At 42.6% G+C, this 20,294-nt stretch overlaps 1 protein-coding gene across 1 annotated transcript in view; it reads left to right on the top strand.

Annotated features, from left to right (window-relative positions):
• Nucleotides 1-1,466: 1,466 nt before the first annotated feature.
• Nucleotides 1,467-20,294, top strand: part of T265_14083 (hypothetical protein) — a gene marked incomplete at both ends in the record, with an annotated part of 73,942 nt that continues 55,114 nt past the window's right edge. Inside the window, one exon of the mRNA XM_009171955.1 lies at nucleotides 1,467-1,912. Within this exon, the coding sequence (XP_009170219.1) occupies nucleotides 1,561-1,912 (352 nt within the window). The remainder of the gene's footprint in view (nucleotides 1,913-20,294) is intronic.

Genomic DNA, 20,294 nt, shown 5'->3' with positions numbered 1-20,294 from the left:
TAGACGGTAACTGCCAGCAGGAGACTTGGGTGGGCTTCCGAACCACAGAATTACCACAGTCCGTCCTTTTGCCAAGTAGGAAACTCTCTTGTTCTGTTCCCCTATGTGTTGAAGTGTTCCGCTTGCTGTATTCTGTCTTGTTTTTTTATGATGCAGCGACCTGCATGTCCAAAAGCACAACAGACGTTAGTTTCACCCCGGGCTGTCTCTCCTTTAAAATCATCCATTGGGATTGCTCCGTAATTGAGAAACCAGCCACTCACCGGTTCGGCTTGCAATCACTTTTTCATGTAAATTGATAGCTGTGCCCCTACAAGCGAAATACTTTCCCCAGATGGCATTTTCATCAGTGAATTATTGACTGCAAGGAACCCGTGGCCGTTTGTCACTAATTTCCTTGACACTCGTCAATTATTTGACACGTCTATTTGGAGGTGTGAGGCAGCTGACAAGGAATCTGGTTTTTTTTCGTGCAGAAGTGAATTTTCCCGTCTGTGATGCCGTACACAACCATGATACTGAGAAACACTAAAATCCGATTATATGCAGGACAAACAATACATCCAAATAGGCATGAACAGAGCGTCTGCGGCGAGAAAGTGAAAAATCTTGAACAAATTATACGTGAAAGAAACTACTCACAAGGTTGATGAAAGCTCTTCGACAGCCGACGACCGGTTTCGCCCTTCTTCGGGCTCATCAAGTAGGCGCAGTCTCCGAGTTCCGTCAACTTTATGTTCTGCTTGTAGAATATCATGAACGAGAGACCCTATTGAGTCTCTCGTGAAAACCAAATTGATTTGCAAATGAGTATATTTCTCGAAATTCTACTTGAATTTCTCGTGGTAGCACCACAACTTCATAACAAGGACATGGGTCTCAGCTACTTAAAAGGGTTACTCATCACCTGTGTCGGTTCAGTTAGACGCGAAACAGAATTGGCTAGGCACGTGTATTTTATGGACGGACCCATTTGGCCGTTTAAAAAGACATGCCGATAAAACCACAGTTCCAGTAGTGACTGAAAAATTTTAATTTGCCTCTTAACATTTGCAGAATTGTAAAAGGAATATAGTCGTGAGATCACATGCATTTAGTTATGGTAAGTGTGTTGCTTTTCGGTAGATTGCTACATGCTACAGATTCTACTGTACGCCACTGTTTGTCTATTTTGCTTTTGTTTTCCATTTAACACGGCTATGGATCCCATGTTTATGCTAAGTACATTTTACTTTTCGAACGCGGGTCGTGTGAAAAACGGTTCACTGACCATCAACTAGACAGCGGTGATTGTGGCAACTAAGGAGAATGCACGGTCAAATATGATTGGTCGGTTGCGTGACAGTTCACCGCATCCAATGGACCAATCAGGCTGGATGATTGGTACAACAGGGCGGAAGTTACAAATCTCCTTATAGCTGGGGCAGTCATGTCACAGAATTCAACTGGATGACTAAAGCGACTAGCATCGCACTTGTGTTTGCCCATTCTATCTTTCGTCAATGTTGGATATAAAGCGTATAAGAGAGTAGGCCTTGCTCTTAACGACAGGTCAAAACAATGGTATTTTCATCAATCATCAAGCCGAGGCATTTACACCATCTGTGTTTGTCACTTTTGTTGTTTCTCTGGAGCACTCGTTACGCAATGGCCGATTTGAGTGATTCACCAAATCCCACAGGAACATTACTCAAAGGCCCGTCAAATCAGTCTGTCGTGATTGGAAGAACGGCAAGATTTCAATGCCGAATACTTGATCGTCATCTCTACGGAATTACTCCCGATGAATTAGGTCAGAGTTTTAACAAACAACTTATTGTACAATGGATAATAGACGGTTTTGGAGTTACTAATGAAACGCTCAAGTCGGTTTATGGATCCCGATACCACATGCCGGGACCAGCTGATCAGGGTGAGTTACATTTTGCCATTTATGCAGACGGTAGGATGGTTTGTGCGGACCATGACATGAAACAGCGTTCGTTTTTACTTTTTCCACACATGCTGTAGTTATGTACACTTCTGAAAAAGAAATCTCAGGCGGTCCGTCATAGTTGCTAGCTATCGCTAACCAAGTCCTGCCACCTCGAGCACCACGAAGCATACGCATAGGGAACAATGTTGGTAACTGTTCTAGTCCTTATTTAACCTTCGACGCTGTGGGCTGTCAGTGCAAATACGGCATGTTGTATGCAATAAATTTATGTGCACCTGCTTACCTCAGCTGTCAGAAAAAACAAATCAGAACAAAGCAGAATTCAGTTTGAAGAATTCAAAAACAGTCTGTTGATTTGCTGGATATAATCGATTTCGCGTGAGACGACTCCTCATCAAGGGAGTACCCACTCATCAAATTCCAACCTCATAACCCGACTGCTTCGTTGGTTCAATACCCTCAAGACAAACAGCGAATGAACACCCGGTTCTCTGCATTGTCCTTGGCTCAAGCAGGGGTAAGCACAAATGGATGCACGACAGAGACCAATCAGCAAATCGATTGTTGGATTAGTTGCTTATCGTCACGGACATTCGATTAAACGCACCGTTTTCTTCAGAATACAGTAGTCCCGCAAAGTGATATTCCAAAGTGACCTCGTCTAGTAGACCTCCGATCATTATAAACGCCATTTTATACAAATCGTATTATTATTCTCTAAATATTGCGCACTGGAAAAACACACGGTAAATACCCTGTTTCTGATATGCTTCCCGGATGATGCACAATAAATTTCTTAATTCACCGGTAAAAATTCTACAAAAAATACTCTTTTGCTTTCAAAGCCAGGCATATTCATGCTTCCCGGATGATGCACAATAAATTTCTTAATTCACCGGTAAAAATTCTACAAAAAATACTCTTTTGCTTTCAAAGCCAGGCATATTCTTAAGTCGGCACTTTGGGAAATTTTTTTTAAAAAAATAGTGCCGTCCACCTCTTTGTTAGGAATTACCTGTGTCAAACAAATCTCTTGGGAGCGTGGAATCTAGACCGTTGTCTTGATAATGGTCAAACATAAAACTGACTGGGTTCCAGGAGCTAATTACAAATGTGATCAACTTCCACTTGAACATCAATGGCGGCACAATCGTTTCGCGTTGTTAGCCCCAAATCAACACTCTAACCCAGACAAATAATTGTTTCTGACAAAGAAGGGAGAAGGGTGGGAACGCTTTGAATGCCCATTCACGTCTAACAAAAGTGGAAATTATTTGGGCCCGACGAATACTTGAAAATATACCATTACAACATTTCAGTGAAATATTGGCCAAGAAAGGAGAGACCGGCTTTCGGCTGTAGATGCATTATCCGCAACCTTATGAGTAGTGTATTACGTCTATGAGTAGTGTATTTGGTCACGATCCCTTATAAAAAATACACACCTCGTTTAAAATTCGTCCTGTTTTGCTGGATTGAGTTTAACCGCAGTTTCTACTGATCTTTTTCATACCACACTTTTCACAACATCTTAGAAAAATTTCAAATCTTTTACGGGGCAGTTTTCAGCGCAATCGATTAAATTTTGAGTGTTTGCACTATCATTTGTTCCGTTTGCATCGTCTTATTTGTTTTCCTGAGCATGTGCAAAAAATCAATTTTCTTCACGCTTCCTCTCAGCTGAATTACTGTTGACATTACACTGTACGGTTACCGTGTAGCAACGGATAACTTTGCCAACCAATTTTGTATTAACCAGATATGGTAATCCTTCATGTGAGCAAAATTCACTGGTAACAAACACAACTTCCTGCACCAAACAGGAGATTTAACCCTGGTTACGTGTTGGAATATTGGTAGCTCGGGTGCATTAGTTGGTAATTGATCAGGTGGCCGTTGATCTTTTCACCGAGTTTGTCAGTTGATTTGCAAACGTTTCGTCACCATTCGAGAAAACATCTTTAGTGCGCTGTTGGTTGAGTAGTTCCTCTCTTCGTGCCTGCGTTTATGTAGTCTAAAAGAGAGCAGCCTTTGCGCTGTACCTGGATTCTGGTTGGTCCGATCTTAATCTGTTTTGAGTTGTGGTTCGTATTTCTTGCTTCCTACGGCCACGCTACTATTGAACTTGCCATCCATTGTTATCTATTTCGGTTGGCCCGTTTTTGATCTGTATTGCGTCATGGTAGGCTTCTCTGTTGGTCAAACCAATCACAATCCAGGTTACAGCGCAAAGGCTGCTCTTTGTAAACTATTAAACGCAGGCATGAAGAGAGGGACTAACCACCCAAAGGCGCACTGAAGATGTCTCCTCGAATGGTGACAAAACGTTTGCAAATCAGTCGCCAAGCTCGGCGAACAGATCAACAGCCACCTGATCACTTACCAAGCTTTACCCTTAGTTCTTTCGTCCTTGACTGTAGTTGTAATCATGAGTTGTTCTGATGAGTCAGTAAGTGGCCTACTCAAGCCTGTGTGGAAACAACAGTGCCACATATGTACAGCTGAATGATAATTATTCATCTATTGGTGATATTAATGCTGCTAGGGCGAGAGTTCGTGATTATCTAGACAAAACAAACCACCTATAAAGTTTGCGGAAAACTGACAGTTTCTCTGCTTCTTCTTGCTGTTCATTTCAAAACTGTGTTCAGTTGGGGAGCCAAATGGTGCGCAAGAAACACTGGTTTGCAAATCACAGAGGTCCAAGTACAAGTCGTAGACCTTACATCCACATTATATGACTACCTGGTTGGGCAAAGAGAAAGTGATGTTCACTTGTAAGGTGCACTTCTTAGCAGAAACTACGGTCTGTCCGTTAGTTGCTCTTGTTGAATGACTAGTAAGCATAAAATCGATATTCTTCGTCCCTGATGCTGGAAAACCTTAGTAACTATTTTCGTTTCTGGAATAACTCGATGGCTCGGTTGATACTCATGCACTGCAACAGTTGTATCGATCGATCCCTTTTCGGTTTTCGTGATTAAAAGTTGCTGTCCATTCAATCAATTTTAATCGATCGAGTGACAAATCAGTTAATTGATCGGTACCAGTGACCTAATTTGTGAATTTCTGTTCCAAGTGGGCTCGACCAAACGAGCTTAAGCGCACATTTTGGATTAGCAAAACCATTAGCAGGACAAAGGCAGATAATAAAGGGCACACTTTTTTTGTTATAAAATCGCGCAAACAGTCGTTAAAAGTCGAACATTTATTCATACTCCTTATGTGGTGTCCTAAGGCTGCGTTTTCAACCAGCCAGTCACTTGATCAGCGTTCTGGAAAGTGTACAGCCACGAAATGAGGGCGATAGCTTTGACGCAGAGGTGCAACCTAATGCTTGATTGAACCGGGTCTACTAGTGTCGTTAACCATTGATGAGTCTCAGGGTCTCCATCTACGTTGGCAGCAGTTGTCGGACCGACCCAGTTTACCTGTCAGCGCTTTCATACTTCAATGTCGGGACATAGAATGTTCACTTTCAGCACAGAGCAGGCGGTTACGTCAACCTTTGCTTGACCTTGGTGTGTGGATTTCAGGGGGAAATGCCTCGGGGGAGTGCATCACCGACGGATATGCCGATCACCTGAAGAAAAATCCTTACTGCTTTGAGGAAATCGTGTCGAAGATGACAACAAGACCTCAACTGCAGGACGTCTTGTAAAACGAATTGTTATAGCACAGTGAGTCACTCTTTTCCCTCGGGCCGCTCTCCCTTGGCATTTCCAGTATGACTGGAAGTGAGGAACTGATTTACAGCTACTGGATCCCGCAAGATCACTGTGGTCGTCACCACGACAAGATGGCAGATATAAGTCAGGCGGCTGTATCTTGGCTCTCGTTGTTTTTCACATCCTTAAAATTCAAGGTTGCAGCCAAAGGGGAAAAGCAAACCAAAAACCGATTCCGAGGGCGATGGGGCCCATTCGGGGGTTTGGTTTAATCAAGTGTGGATTGGTTGAGAAACTATTGTGTTACCAGTGGGAAACACGTGACACACGCATATCATTGGCAACCAAAAATATCAAAAGCTTAGCCCTGAGGAGCTTCAAACGGGTGTGGTTGCTAGACTTTTCACTGTCAGTTCAACTGTCATTGTAACTTATTAGCAGACATGTTGGGTGCTGATCGTGTGATCTTTGATCGGGACGTCGAGCTTTGTGTTTAGCTTGTAAATGGTCCGGTGATCATTGATAGGTTACGCTACGAGGATGAAAGCATTGTGGATTTGTGGAGAAAGTGTGAGTGGTGTTGTATCCGGCCCGGTCGGCAGATGACAGTATATTAAAGATGAACAGTTTTGTGCATCCGTCGCCCGAAGCTGTTGAGGATGTGTCGAAAGCCTACCAAGGAAAAAGTATCCTTTCGATGGGGCATTGATGGCGCCTCACCGACGGGTTCCTAGACGTAGGCAGGCTAACAGCCACTTTTGTCAAAGGACCAACTGATTCACACATCGCCTAGTAAACTTGCCGTCACACTGCATCCTGAAATCACCATGGTGCCCTTTGACTATCGCAAATGGCACCATGTCCGAGTGGCACTCCAAACCATGGAGTATTCCTAGGAGCTTAGTCCACACTTTCAGACATGCATCTGGTGGTCTTGATGCTTGGTCGATTGAGTAGCGCGTTCTTCCACTCAGTTTGTTTCTCTGTTCCTACCGAGTTGTCTTTGTATGGTATTGCCCACAAGAATGACGCACGCAGTATACTCTGAGTAGCCCTGAATCTCGCAGTATTTTGTGGAACAACCCAGTCAAAAGCTCGATCCATTTCTTTCGGATTTTGTGTTTCACTGCAAATAAATCTGGCGTAGGATAAAACCGGCGGTTGGCCGTTCTAATAGAAAATTATGGCTAGACAGGCTGATTTAGGGCATTAACCCGACCCAGCGACAATTTGGAACCGATTATGTAGGATGCTAAACCGTACTGGGTGAGGCTCCCATATCGATCGGAAAATTAAATGCGTGGTTGTACGTCTCCTGAGGTACAAACGAATCGCTTTGGTGAATACCTATTTTTGCGGCGCAGCCAGAACAGTTTGTTTCGCTCACTTGAAGACTCAACTGTATGCAATCTAGTACTTTAAGAAAACAGCTTAAATCTCAAAGCTTATGTGAGAAGTTAATTTGCATGTGTCCGATGTCAGTTCCTAATTTTAATCCATCCGTTTTTCAACTTCCTGAGGAAAACATTGCTACAAAAATCGAGAATCTCCCGCCTAATCTCCATTTAGTAGCAACAACGTGCTGTACGCTGTCTACTGTGTGGTTCGCTGACTCAAACTCAAAACCGTGTTCATTCATTTCAGTTCATGGTTGCAACTCCATTACAGGCAATAGCAAAATGCTTCTTCTGGGAACATGTATGCTGTCTTCGCTAGGTAAGCTGGTGTAGGTCACGCCTAGTCATCTGACAAGAAGTTGATTAATGCTCAAGTCGATCGGATCGCGCAGACTGAATCGACAAACCTCACACGCCGTTTGATTGGATAACGTCAAAATGGGCGAAAAAAGTAGCAGTACGCACAATGCTATCAGGTACACGTTTTACACAGATCGACTTTGTTCCATCTGGCGATCGGCGAAGTTAAGATGAGTCCATTTAAGATCAGCTGGGTAGTGAGCTACTCAAGGACTTTGACGATTAAATTAAACACCTACCAGAAATGTCACACAAGAGTGCATAGCAATCAGAATCGTAGCCATGACATGGACAGCGGGATTAAAATACAATGCATTCCTCACATAAGGTCTCCGTATGATTGCACACAACGAGAGCTTTCTGGCTCGCCTTCAATTCTTTCATTTTTTGCGTTCGAAAAAAACATGGACTTCAGCGAACAAAACGTGTGGCCAGATGGAACTCAACAACATCCAAGAGAATCAAACTTTATCTATGTGGAACCTGTAAAGTCGGTGATTATAGGAAAGTTTCCCCGAACCCGACACAAAATTTCTCCCAAACGAACACCCTTTCATGTTTGGCAGACAGATTTGACCACTACCTTATAGTTAAGTGTTCGAAAAGCAAAGTCCAGAGGTCATGGATCCGTTGCTCCCTGGAATTTCGTGATTGGGAATGAAACAACTTTACAGTGCTGCTCGAATTTACAGTATAAATTTGGTTCACTGAGGGGATTTCAGCTGAATCCTTAGTGGGTCTTTAGTTCAAACCTCGATGACTCCTGTCGCGTTTTGGCAGCACCTGTGGCAGGATCAATTAACGTAACGTTAGGATTGAAGGTTTTCCGGACCTAGTCTAATTCAACTAGATTGAAACATACTGCTTACCCACTATAGTATTTTATATTACTCGAAGGGATCCCGTTCTGTACCGCGGTCGATAACGTTTTGGAATTCTGGACATAGGCTGACTTAATATCCTGGCAAAAGCACACCATTGTAATCCCTTCTTTTTACTGATCTAAGCCAGTTTAGAGCAAGAGTTGCCGGTAATTGTGTCACGGAGAAAAAAACAATTGAATGACTACACTCATCTGTTGTTCAAGCTTACAAGACAACGTACGCAAACGAATCGAAGATCTTATTTCTCGTAAGGAAATTCCACAAGATCAGCGGTTCCTCGTATGTTAATTGATGACATTGGTGCATAAAGCCGAAAACGGGAAACAGATCAGATTCTGACGAAGATGCTACTGTACCTCCAAAATACGCCAGGTTTATAGGTGACCAGTCCATAGAACCCTCTGTGATTCTGGCTGTCAGTTGTTTAGGCTTGTGAAAGATGAGGTCAGCTTCATGCACCCGCTCCATCATTTCTCCTGTAGGAATATGTCCAGAGCTGGATCTAACTAAGCGATTGATCACTACGCGTTATCACTCAGAATGACAACTCTCCACCACAGCTACACACCAAAATGTAATTATTTGTACCACTTTGGTGGAAATTGCAAAGTAAGGTTAGTCATTGATAAAATTTAAGGCCGTAAAGTTACTTCTAAACTTTAACGAAGCCATGAAGTTGACTTTGCTCAGCGAACGGACTCTTCCATACAAGTAGCACGCAGAGTCATTTAGATCGTGAACAAGGAACTGCTGCTGCGGATGAAATACAGGGTGTCTCATAATAAACGCACAAAATAAGATACATGTTAAAACCTAAAAACTATTTTAAATGTTTATTATTTTTTATTTGGAAATATGTACGTTATGAAGGTTTACTGATAATAAACTAATATTACAGAAATTTTGAAAAAGCTGCCCCTTTCTTCTATAACAAGTTGGAGGCGGTATGAGATGTGAGACACAGCATGTTCAGGATCTTCAAGCGTCACTCGTGCACACTCCTCTTTAATTCTTGCTCTTAACTCCACCAAATTCTCCGGTTTATTTTCCTGATATATGCGAGTCTTGTTCAATCCCCAAAACCAGTAATCCAGCGGTGTGAGATCGGGGAATGCCGGTCAACTGAGACACCTGAGTTATTGACGAAGATGCCATGGTGCTCTGGGACTGAAGTTGCTGGGCGGCATTCTGTACAATGGGCGCTCTTTCATCACTCACAGGCTTTCTCCCTTTGCCAGAAAAATCCAATACAGATCCAGTGGAATCGAATTTCGCAATCAAGCGTGTAATGTTCGACACGGTGAAAAGAGCTTTGACGAGACCATGTTTGGTTTTGTAAACACGAAGTGCAGCGGTGGCGTTTTCATCAAGGAAATAATAGAGTCTCACAATTTCAACGCGCGTACCAATATTCATTGTAGAACAAAAATAATAACACTTGAAAACAAAAGCTTCCTAATGTAGCTACTGATAATAAAAGAAATTATTATCTTATCTTCAGTTAACTACGTATATTTACCCAATTAAATTTTGCTTTTATTATGAGACGCGCTGTATGGTAAGCCACCATGCATTGTCAAGCGGCAACCCGTCGTAGTTCTTGCCTTCATCTGGTATTTGTCCAGTCTTCGATTCGAGGTACTTTTGACGTTTCACCCGCCGTCGCGAGTAGTCTGTTCCTGGTTTTTAATATTTTTCACCAGCAGCGTCTTAGCGAATTCTCAAGAGAACTGTTGTTTTTGGTCTGGCTGATTAGTTCCGATCCACCTTCCACCCATTCTTTTGGGTTTGACAAGTTAAATTGAATGATACACACAAAATATCCAGCATCCTATACAGAGAGGATATCCCGCTACTGAAATTCATTTGCGATCTATAACAGGACTGGCGCAGCTTTAGGGGCCCTAATGACGCTTTGCTTACATGCACGGACATTTCCACAGTCCCGCGGATTCAATCTCAACAGAAAATTAGTAAGTCTTAGCGAGAAAAGACGCCTTTGAAACTTGAAACGCTCGGCACAGGGCAGACATTTTTAACGTTAGCGGTTGGCCGGTAGGGAGCACCATGTATGTTGCTGTTTCCGTAAAAAAAACTGAACACTTCTAAGTAAATATTTTTTGGGGTTGATGGCCTACATAAGAACCCAGTGACCACCCAAAGATGGTGGTGTCAGCAAACAGAAGACAATATCATGTCGGTTAGACGGTCATGTAACTTTCATATTTCCTCAAGGTTCTCGTGACTATTGATCAAAAATATGACGGAAGAAAATGAATATGCGATGACGAATATAGGACAAACGCGGTTACCCAACCAAGAGAATACACGCAACTTGTGAAAGAGTGGGTATCGCAGTGCGAAAGATATAAACGCTGAACATTAGTTCAAGTTGATTATTATTGTTTCAAGAGGATCCTCGATAGTCCGCCTCCAAAACAACTCATTCCGGGGGACGGGAACATCCCACTGAAAGATGCTTCGCGCACACTATGCAGCAGTTCTTGGGACTCGAAAGTCAATTATTGCCAGATGTATACAGTAGTTCCCATGATATCAAGTTTTGTGTGAAAGCGTTTCCGTACCTTAGTAAATCAGTATCAACCTATTGGGACACGTGACCGGCGCGTGCTCTCCAATCGCCCCATCCACTCACGTCCATTCTTCTTGAATTGCATCTGCCCCCTACTTAGTGATTACATTATCCACACGGGTCTACGATTTGGCCCGTTTTCTTTTTATTGTGCGACGATTCTCGTTCCCCATGATGCATTTAATGGTTTTACGCCCTTAGACTATCAGTATGTCATGTCTCTCTGCCCCGGATAACATCAGTGTCAAACCGATGACAAACAAATACGTTTCCGTACAACGGCCATTTGATGTTCCGCTAATTCCCATCCAAATTCGACCCAATACATTACCGTAGAATGAAAATTCTACCTGTAACGAGTATATTTGTACCGGTTCGTAAGGTTTCAAAACATCGAGCGACAAAATTATCGAAATGCCCGGGATTTCCACACTGCGTTAATCTGGGAAGATTCGATTGTGTGACTTTTCTTCGGTAGGTGGTAACCGAAATAAGAATACACAGAATTATGACCTTGAAAAGTGCCACGAATCGATAAAAACCGGGAGTTTTCGATTGCACCTTTCGGTCGTCTCATGTCAAATGCTTTATAAATTGGTTTTTTAATGATCTAGTGAGTATGTTGCTGACATTTTGTTTATGGAGTTACAAAATCTGTTTTGTATTTACGAATGTTTTCAAAATCAGCGAGCCAACTAGGTCAGTAACCCTCAAGAAGGAATAAACTCAGCTCATGGGTCACTGACAGGCTGAGGTCGTCTCTGACATCGAGCGGTAAAAACGAATGTCCCGATGAGTAGATGAACGTATCGGAGTCCAACTAACAGATCATTACACCTGGTTTGTTGAGTTTTGGGTTAATTGAGCAGTGTGTTGGTTCAACCAGCGGAGCTGGTTTGATTTAAATTTTTGTATAGTGTGGTTCAAAGTACTTGAAGCTTTGTCCGTTTCTAAACGTGCCATGTATCTTCATCGGCCTTGAGCACTTGGAATACACCAGAGTGGTGTATTGATTTCTTTACGCGCCGCAGATATCAAGAACTGGGTTTTTATTTCCGTTGAGGGTACTGAACCAGCTGAATTTCAGTATGCTCGTTAACTGGACTCAGATTCTTGTTTTTTTTAAAAAAAAAAAACAGTAAATATTCAAAAATGAAACTAAAACTGGGTTGTTAGCTGTACTGGAACAGGAGTTAACACGGTATATTAAGGTGATGTGTGAACATTTTGAGACAAAAGAGTTGGGAAATTCCAGCGAAATCTCAGTCAGCGAGATTCCTCTGTCATTATCCAACGATTCTATATCATCTTTGGCCCAGTTTTCAGCATTTCATGACAATTAATCAAACGACTATGTTTTAATTCTGGGTGACTTTTTTGTTGAGATTTGTCATCCGCGTTGAATACTGGAGGTGCTGTGATTATCTTGGGCGCATTATGTAAGCAATTCTGACTTCTGAGCTGGGAGTGACGCACTACTTATGAGACCACCGAAATCGTTTCGACATTTCTTCGTTGACCTCAAGAATAAAGCATTCTCCGGTTTCACGAATATTGTACCAGCTAAATCACGGTGCGTTCTTTGTGTAACAAACTCAGTTGAAGAACACGATAAGTGGAAAATTCTGTTTAGTCCTTCATTAAGACCAAGGTATTTGGTAAACGATTTTACCCTATCAAAATGTTCATATAAGCTCAAAGGCACTTTTTTCCTTGTGACCCCTGTTTAAACGATCGTTGACGCAAGCACCAATTCTCTCGCCTTCTGACATCACTGTTCAATTTAATCTGTGTTCTTTCGAAACCTAAATCTGGTGGAATCATGCTGACTGTTTGTCTGAATTTTGAGCAACCAAATTTTCACCAAACATGTCGCTCCAACATCCCCCTTTCCTGATGGGTCAAACTGGAATTAGTTTTGAAATCTGATCGTTCAATTTACACATTGTTTAATTTGTGAAATATAGTTTTATTCGTAATTTTGAAGATGATTTAAAGTACATCAGCTAGCTGTGGTGACTTTGCGGGAAAAAAGGTTACGTGACTGGTGTGAGACAGACAGCCTCAGTGACTTAAAGGCCTGAAGCTTGCAAGGATCACAACGATATTTCAAACATCAAGATTAGTTTAATATATCATTACATACTGCCAAGTTTCGGCCGTCAAACTAAATTTAGTTCTTTTTAATAGAAGTCAAGTAATCAAAAACCACCAACTGTTTGAGGGAATATTGCGCGTATTCTTTGAACAACGTTTACATAAATGTGTAATTTAGAGGTGCACGGGTAAACTCCTATTATCATTTGGTATTGATCAATGGCTACGAAAATTGTGTGAAATTATCGTGCGTCATTTGAGAGCTCCTGTCTTACTACATTGGTTTGGCTTGCTTCCTTTTTTGTGTCTTAAGTAGAAACTTACACTTCAAGACAATTTTTGCCAACCAGGCATGACTTGAGTCAAGTGGGAGCTAGTAAGCCACGGACTGTTGGTGTCGACCTTCTACCAGAACGGTAAAAGCATTGATAATGACCGTTTCAGTCGGTGTATTATGACACCGCGTACACATTATGCGCTCGGTTATTTTCTTCCGGAAGTGGCAGGCACTCACGTTCATTTGTCCATCATTTTCTGTCACCAGCAGACATGGTCCTAACGACCGAGATCAAATCACCTACTCTAGCAGGTGTGGTTAAACGAGGGCGTGTGTGAAGAGCAGTAATTTGGTAAACTAGGAAAATCCACAAAGTATGAAATTTGGTAGAGTGCTGGTTTATCAACGCTCAGTCACCGGTGCAGTTAGTACCAGATAACCAAAGCACGCTGGCAATGACGACGCTCGATTTATTCATATCTTCTCGGATATATTAAATTACGGAAACGCATATTCCACACCCCGGCGTGAACAGGACAGTGTTTATACGTCTGTAGGTGAGCGAGGTAGTGTGCCACGCGCAGCGTGTTCAGTTGCCCAGAAACAAGATTGCGCTGAAGTGATTGCGGCACTATGTAACGCTCACAAAAGAGTAATTGAACTAAAACATATCTGGTGGTCAAACAAAATTGAGAACTTACATGACTTACTATTTATACAAATAGTACATACAAAAATTGATATTGTTCCTAAACAACTCTTCTGGGATTGATACGTTTATAAAATACGTAAGTTTGAATAAAAAGACTTTAGACGATAAGCCTATTTTCAACGTCCAAACACTGGCAAATTTTCTCATCTGGCTATTTTCGTTTGAAGAACGCGCCACAAATCTCTGGAGAATCGTCTCCAAACCGTTCTGACCGAGATGGTGTCAGATGTAGAAGGAACCGAGGATGGTGAACAGAGTTTAAATAAATTTGAAAATTTTTCATACAGGTGACCGTAAAACAAGTAGAAACTTTTTGTAGAAGGATCCGCTTTCAGCGGATGACTATGCATCTAGAAAAAATACTGTAGTGTAAAAATTGGACGATATTTCGCCGAAGGCGCATAGCGCTGCAGGTTTTTCCGTAGAAAGTTGTTTTACACTTTGTACATCGCAGAGGCAGTATATGCCACCCACGGTCAGTAGAACCCTAACACCTCCGGTATGCGACTGTTCTTTTTAGAGGGCAATTTGTCAAGCGCACATTCTGCATTAGCTTGCCCACACTGGAATTCGTCCCAGTTGTTTACGACTAACGTTTAATGAAATTGAGGTAAGAGGTCGAAAAGGACACAGTTGCACGTAGCATTAGTGGACTGGTTCTGCGGTAATTTATGCAACACAAGAATCGCTGCTTTTGAAGAGGTGCTAAGTGCCCCAAGCTACCATGATACCCGTATGTAACCATTTGTTCCCGGGCATTACGGAAGTAAATAAGTTCATAGGAAGCCTAACACCTTTTTTGTTTGAACGCTGCGACAGTAAAAGACGCTTCATGTAGAATGGTTTATTAGACTACGAGTCATGTTGCTAGTTGTTGTGACGATTTGGTCTCCTGTAAACAACCGATCCGCGCAGTAATCATCGTAGGAAGGCTGTCGTTTGTTTTGTTTAATCGTTCAGTGACATCTTTCACGTGAGCATTCTCGAGTACAATATCTGCAGCCAGAAGTTTGTAGAGCCCCTGTTGACAGGAATACATGTTATTATGGGAGCCCGAGTTGAGAGTACAATCAGTGTTTGACTGATTAATAAAATGAGCAGGCCCAAAAACGTGAGCTGCGGCTCTGTGGAATGAGTCAGCTTCACATGCAAAACAGTTACTTATTTTACGAGAACGCAGTGGCTAAAAGTAGGCTTTTCATGTCAACAATTTCCTGTATGCTGGAAATAAATACGAGTATGTCGACAAACAAATCTATGCATTAGATAAACAATGAGAACTTGGGATATATTTCTGGAATCGTATTATGTGCCACCATAAATACGGGGATAACTGAAACCAATGAGCTTGCTCCCAAAGGGGAATGAGATTCTGATGGCAGCTACCAGAGGTTCGTCTCCTTCAATTATTACCAAAAAGCTAAATTCACCCCAAAAGATGCCCAAAGTAAATTGATAATGATGCTTTTTGCTTTAGAACGAGAAAATCCAGTTCCAGATCAGTCCCTTTATTTCTGGTGTTCCGATAGGGTGTGGCTGACTTTGGCAACCGTAAATTGTTACCTCCCGAGTTCTTTACCCCAACCAAGATCCTCTCACTAGTGACAACTACGTAGAAGCATGTGGGCAGAATTTTGGGGTCAACCATGCGTTTTACCGTGGACAAAGCAATAGAGAAACCGCTTCAATTCGGATGGGTACGAAGGCCATGGGTGAAGAAATCCTCAAAGAAACAGACGTAAATCTAAGAATGAGCCGACAGTCTGTGCAACAGTATCAGAGAGCCACCGTAGTGTATTGTGAAATCGGGTACATCTATTACGGTAAAATTCATTTTTGAATTACTTACAGAACTATCGCCCTTTTCCCAGATGGATAGTTGGGGCATTCTAGTTCTGCAAGGCCCATATAAACGGTTCGCATTCGAATCGGTTTATTCGAAGAACAGTGGTCCAGGTCTTGGAAGCCTGAGCAGAGTAAAGAGCTCTGACGGAGTGTATATATCGTAATTTGCTGCACTCGCTCTCGACTGTTTTGTCCCGTCTAGCATTTCCTAACAAGAGAAATCTTTGAGATGTTTGCCCTGGAACCCGACAAGTCTTGTGTGAATGACATCTATTTTTAGAAGCGAGTCTTCATTTTTCTTCGACATGTTAACATGCTTAAGACGAGAAATGTTGCCTATTCCTCCCAAAACAATATTTTGAAGAACGCAGGGCATACGGACGAGACCGGGAAACATGTTCGTGTGATCAGTTGTTCGATGATTTTAAGGAAATTCGGTCCACTCGAGTGAACTCCCCCAGCCTGTTGTGTTTACGAGGTGGCTGAGTCCATCAGTCAACGTCAACAATGTACTTAGAACAAGGACAAACTTTTGAAGATCTAGCAAAACATTAGGGGAAAAGAACTAATGTTCAGACGAACAGAGACAGTGGATTACCTACTGCATCAAAACTGTTTGGTAACGTTATCATGTTTCAGATAAAATAATGGACACGCTGGAGTCCTACTCTGACACGGTTATTCTGGTGAGCATGAACCAACATAGATGCTACACTGGACTCACACCCTGGACTCCTCAGCGTATAGTGATGTCAACTCCTTACACCAGACATCCGAGGTGAGCACCATTCCGCCAGCGCACGCTGGACGCACGGTCGAGTAGACCAAAGTTTGAGCAGTGTGGTTGGTATGCAATGACACCCCGAACGATCATTTAGATGTTATCTATCTGCGTCGATCGACCGACATGTCTGTCAGTCAGGTGTCTCAGGGGCACACGAAACCTTTTTGAGTGATTCTAAGTGGTTGTGGGATTGGTAGAAGTCTGAACGTCGTCTAGGATATGAATGTGAGGGCAGAATTCTAATTTCTTCACCAACCGGCGTTCGGTCATTATCTAATGTTTTGACTTAGTGATTATTTGACCATATTTTCATCTCATGAGTAGGTATCCGACTTGCCTGAAAGCATCTGGCCACTGCGGTCACTACTAATAACTTTCGGGGTTTACCAGAACACTTGGTTTCCGCAAATTCATTTTTGTTGCATGATGTTACACTGGTGTCTACTTTCACACAATAGATACCTGATTAGTTCTGTTGAAGTCAGTACATCTCAGGCAGTCCTCTTCTGTTCTCCAGTAACACTGAAAATACCAGAGAATAAAACTGATTGTCTACAGCGTTTCTAATTCCTAGGACAGCTCACGAAAATACCTACAGATTGCCTCAGAGTTATCCATTTTGCAGTAACTCTGAACTTTCTGTCCGTCAGAAGGAGCAGTTGAACTTGTTTTCGGTCACGCCAAACGCTTGCTTTTAGTGGTGAAGACAGATCGTTATCAGTAATATACTGCGATAATCTTTGCGTGTTTGACAACCTGCGTTTCCGACCTGCTCGCGCTAAACCCAAAGACAGTGCAAATCTGTATTTTGCCCTACATGAATGTACACAATTTGTGCCATTACTCTGAACAGTAGTTATCTTTTGTGAAAATCACACTCACTCGTTGGACAGACTAGTTCACGAAAGAGACCACCTCGGCTGACCCCTTGAAGTCTATTTCAAGTTCCTCGCGAGAAGAAGCAAACTCGCAAAAAAGACTATTTTCACGCAGTCGCTTGAAATGCTGCTACCTGTGAGTGTGATGACTGTAGTTTTTGGTCCTCAAGATCAACCGTCATTTACAAATACTTTCCATTCAGACGAATTTTGTCCGCGTTACAATGAATTTATTCATTCACTAAGTTACTAGGAGAAATAATTTCACAGTTGCCCAACAATCGATCAAGTCGAACACAAATCGGTACACAACAGCTTCAGACTAGGTTCCACGCAAAAGTCCGCTTCAAGCTGTTTGATGAAAAACGTTTGAACCAATATTGACACATCACGATTAGTTGTCAATAAGGCCAGTGAATACAATGGACGGACGCATGCAGCTTTCGCAAATAACAACTTGTCATGTGGGCTGATCTGTCTGTTATTCCGGAGTTTCCGGAGGTTTTTTTGTTCCACGTCCAATTCGCCTGTCGCTGGAAACTTAACGAGACGAAATGACTGTTGCCTATGTGCTTTGGATTCGAGTGAAATGTTTGATGAAATGTCTGGCTGGTACAATCAACCGTCCATGTAGGCAACAGACTACCTACGGACATGCATTAACTTCATCTGGCAGTTCAAAGAGTGTGTTGGAATATTGGTAGTTCGGGTGTATTGGTTGGCAATTGATCGGGTGGCTGTTGATCTGTTCGCCGAGCTTGGCAATTGGCTTGCAGACGTTTCGTCACCATTCGATGAGACATCTTCAGTACGTTGTTGGTTGGTTGGTTCCTCTCTTCGTGCCTGCGTTTATATAGTCTAAAAAAGAGCAGCCTTTGCGCTGTACCTGGATTCTGGTTGGTCCGATCTTAATCTGTGTTGAGTTGTGGTTTGCATTTCGTGCTTCCTACTGCAACGCTACTGTTGACAATGCCATCCATTGTTGTCTCTTTCGGTTCGCCAAGGAATACTGTGAAGCCATACGAATAGCAACCAATCCAACCCATGGAAGTCCAAAAATCGGCGAGGGTAACAACTTTACGTGGTGTATATCTATCGTTCAGCTATAGCACCCTTTTAGTGCCAAACTTCTATGTCACCAGAAGGAAGCACGAGGGCTAGGATACTGCCAGGTTGCCCTAGGCTAGACAGGGAAAGTCGAGAGGCCGAGGTCGAACTCGAACCACGGATCTTCGCGCGCCAACCATTGAGCCACCTCGCCCTTATGCGGTATATGGGCAAAACCAGTTGTTGAATTACACGTGTCAATGGGTCATTGATTTCGATCACCTAAATTAGAGTCGGACTAGGTTGTGGCCAACAGGTCGATATAACAGCATGAGGCGTATGTGTTTTTCTTTAACACAAGAGGCCAGATTTCAAATTTTCCGCGATTGACAACAACTCAAAACATTTGTTTCTTGACTGATTCAGAGTTTCCTGACCAATGGACTCGGAGAAAGCGTTCTCGCCCAGCTGACACGAGTGGTTTCGGCAATAGAGCTGGTAATTTTTTCAACCACCACTCGGAGTTTCTGGGCCGGGCGGCATAATTTTTCGTTTGATAAACGGTAGTAGGCTCTACAGCAAAAATCGAGTTGCATTCATTCCGCCCGAATTACCTACATACGTAATCAGTAAGAATGTGAGAACACATGTCTGCTTCTAGGCCCAAACCTAACTGTATCTTTTGTCAGGATCGTAACACCCCAATCTACTGTGATATGCCTCAACCCCAAATCCGGACCGTCTGGCTTTTTGTACACGTAGGCGCCACACATCTGAAACGCGTTTTCTAGTCAGTAAGAGACTTCTCCTCATCTGTTCATAGCTGCTTGAATTGTCCGGCCAGGACACACAACTGATGGAAATATTCTTCCTGGCATTTTGAATAGCCCAGGTCTCCACAGTTGAAACAGCACAGCGATTAGACTTTCAACTTGTTGGACGGGAAATAACAACGAGATGAGGATTCTGCGTACAGAACGAATGTACAGGCGATTACTTCTTGGTGGGATCTGTAATGCAAAAACAATATTTCAATTATACAGTTGTAATGCACTACTCCTAAGGTTGCTGAAAATCCGTCGACAGCCAATGACCGGTTTCTCCGTTTTTGGGGCTCATCAGGTAGGCGCAGTTCCCGGGTTTCCGTCAACCCCATGTTCTACTTGAAACCTAATTGGGCTGTTTTCGAGAAATACACTCATTGCAAACCAATTTGGTTTTTTGAGAGACTCACCTGGAACCCAGCTGAATCTTTCGGTTTTGATGTTTCCAGGCAACTCAATGTGCTGCACCAGGCCACCTCATTTTTCAGTCTGTACGATATTCGAGATATTGCGATACATGTATACATTTGTAATGCACTACACATAAGGTCGCTGAAAGTGCGTCGACAGCCCTCGAGAAAAAAAACAAATTAGTTTGCAAATGAATGTATATTCTCTAGCATCTCAATTACTTCTTGTTGGTAGATGGTGCGAAACACAAAGTGTGCCGAAAACGAAGATGAGAAGAACATCCATCTTCCCTATTCGAGGGGAGGGCTTTTAGAAGCACAAAGACAAAGTACGCATGCTTAAAGTTAAATCGCAATGCGATTAAGCGGTGTAGCAATCAAACAAATGGAGTAAATCTGAATGCACGCAGCTGTGTTCCTTTGTATTTATCACAAGTTCTACGGTGCTCTAGTTCGTCGGGTGAAAGTTGAAACACCCACTTCCGACCTAACAACTATGTCCCAATAATTAAGCAGGAAGCTGTAGTAATTCCGATGGTGCGGTATCTGCGTGAGTCCGTTTCAAATGCTGAAAAGTAACTT

The sequence above is a fragment of the Opisthorchis viverrini genome (genome assembly GCF_000715545.1).
Source record: "Opisthorchis viverrini unplaced genomic scaffold opera_v5_140, whole genome shotgun sequence".
In the NCBI taxonomy this organism is placed as follows: domain Eukaryota; kingdom Metazoa; phylum Platyhelminthes; class Trematoda; order Opisthorchiida; family Opisthorchiidae; genus Opisthorchis; species Opisthorchis viverrini.
The sequence above is the reverse complement of the archived record's forward strand: the minus strand, read 5'-3'. Positions and strand labels throughout refer to the sequence as shown.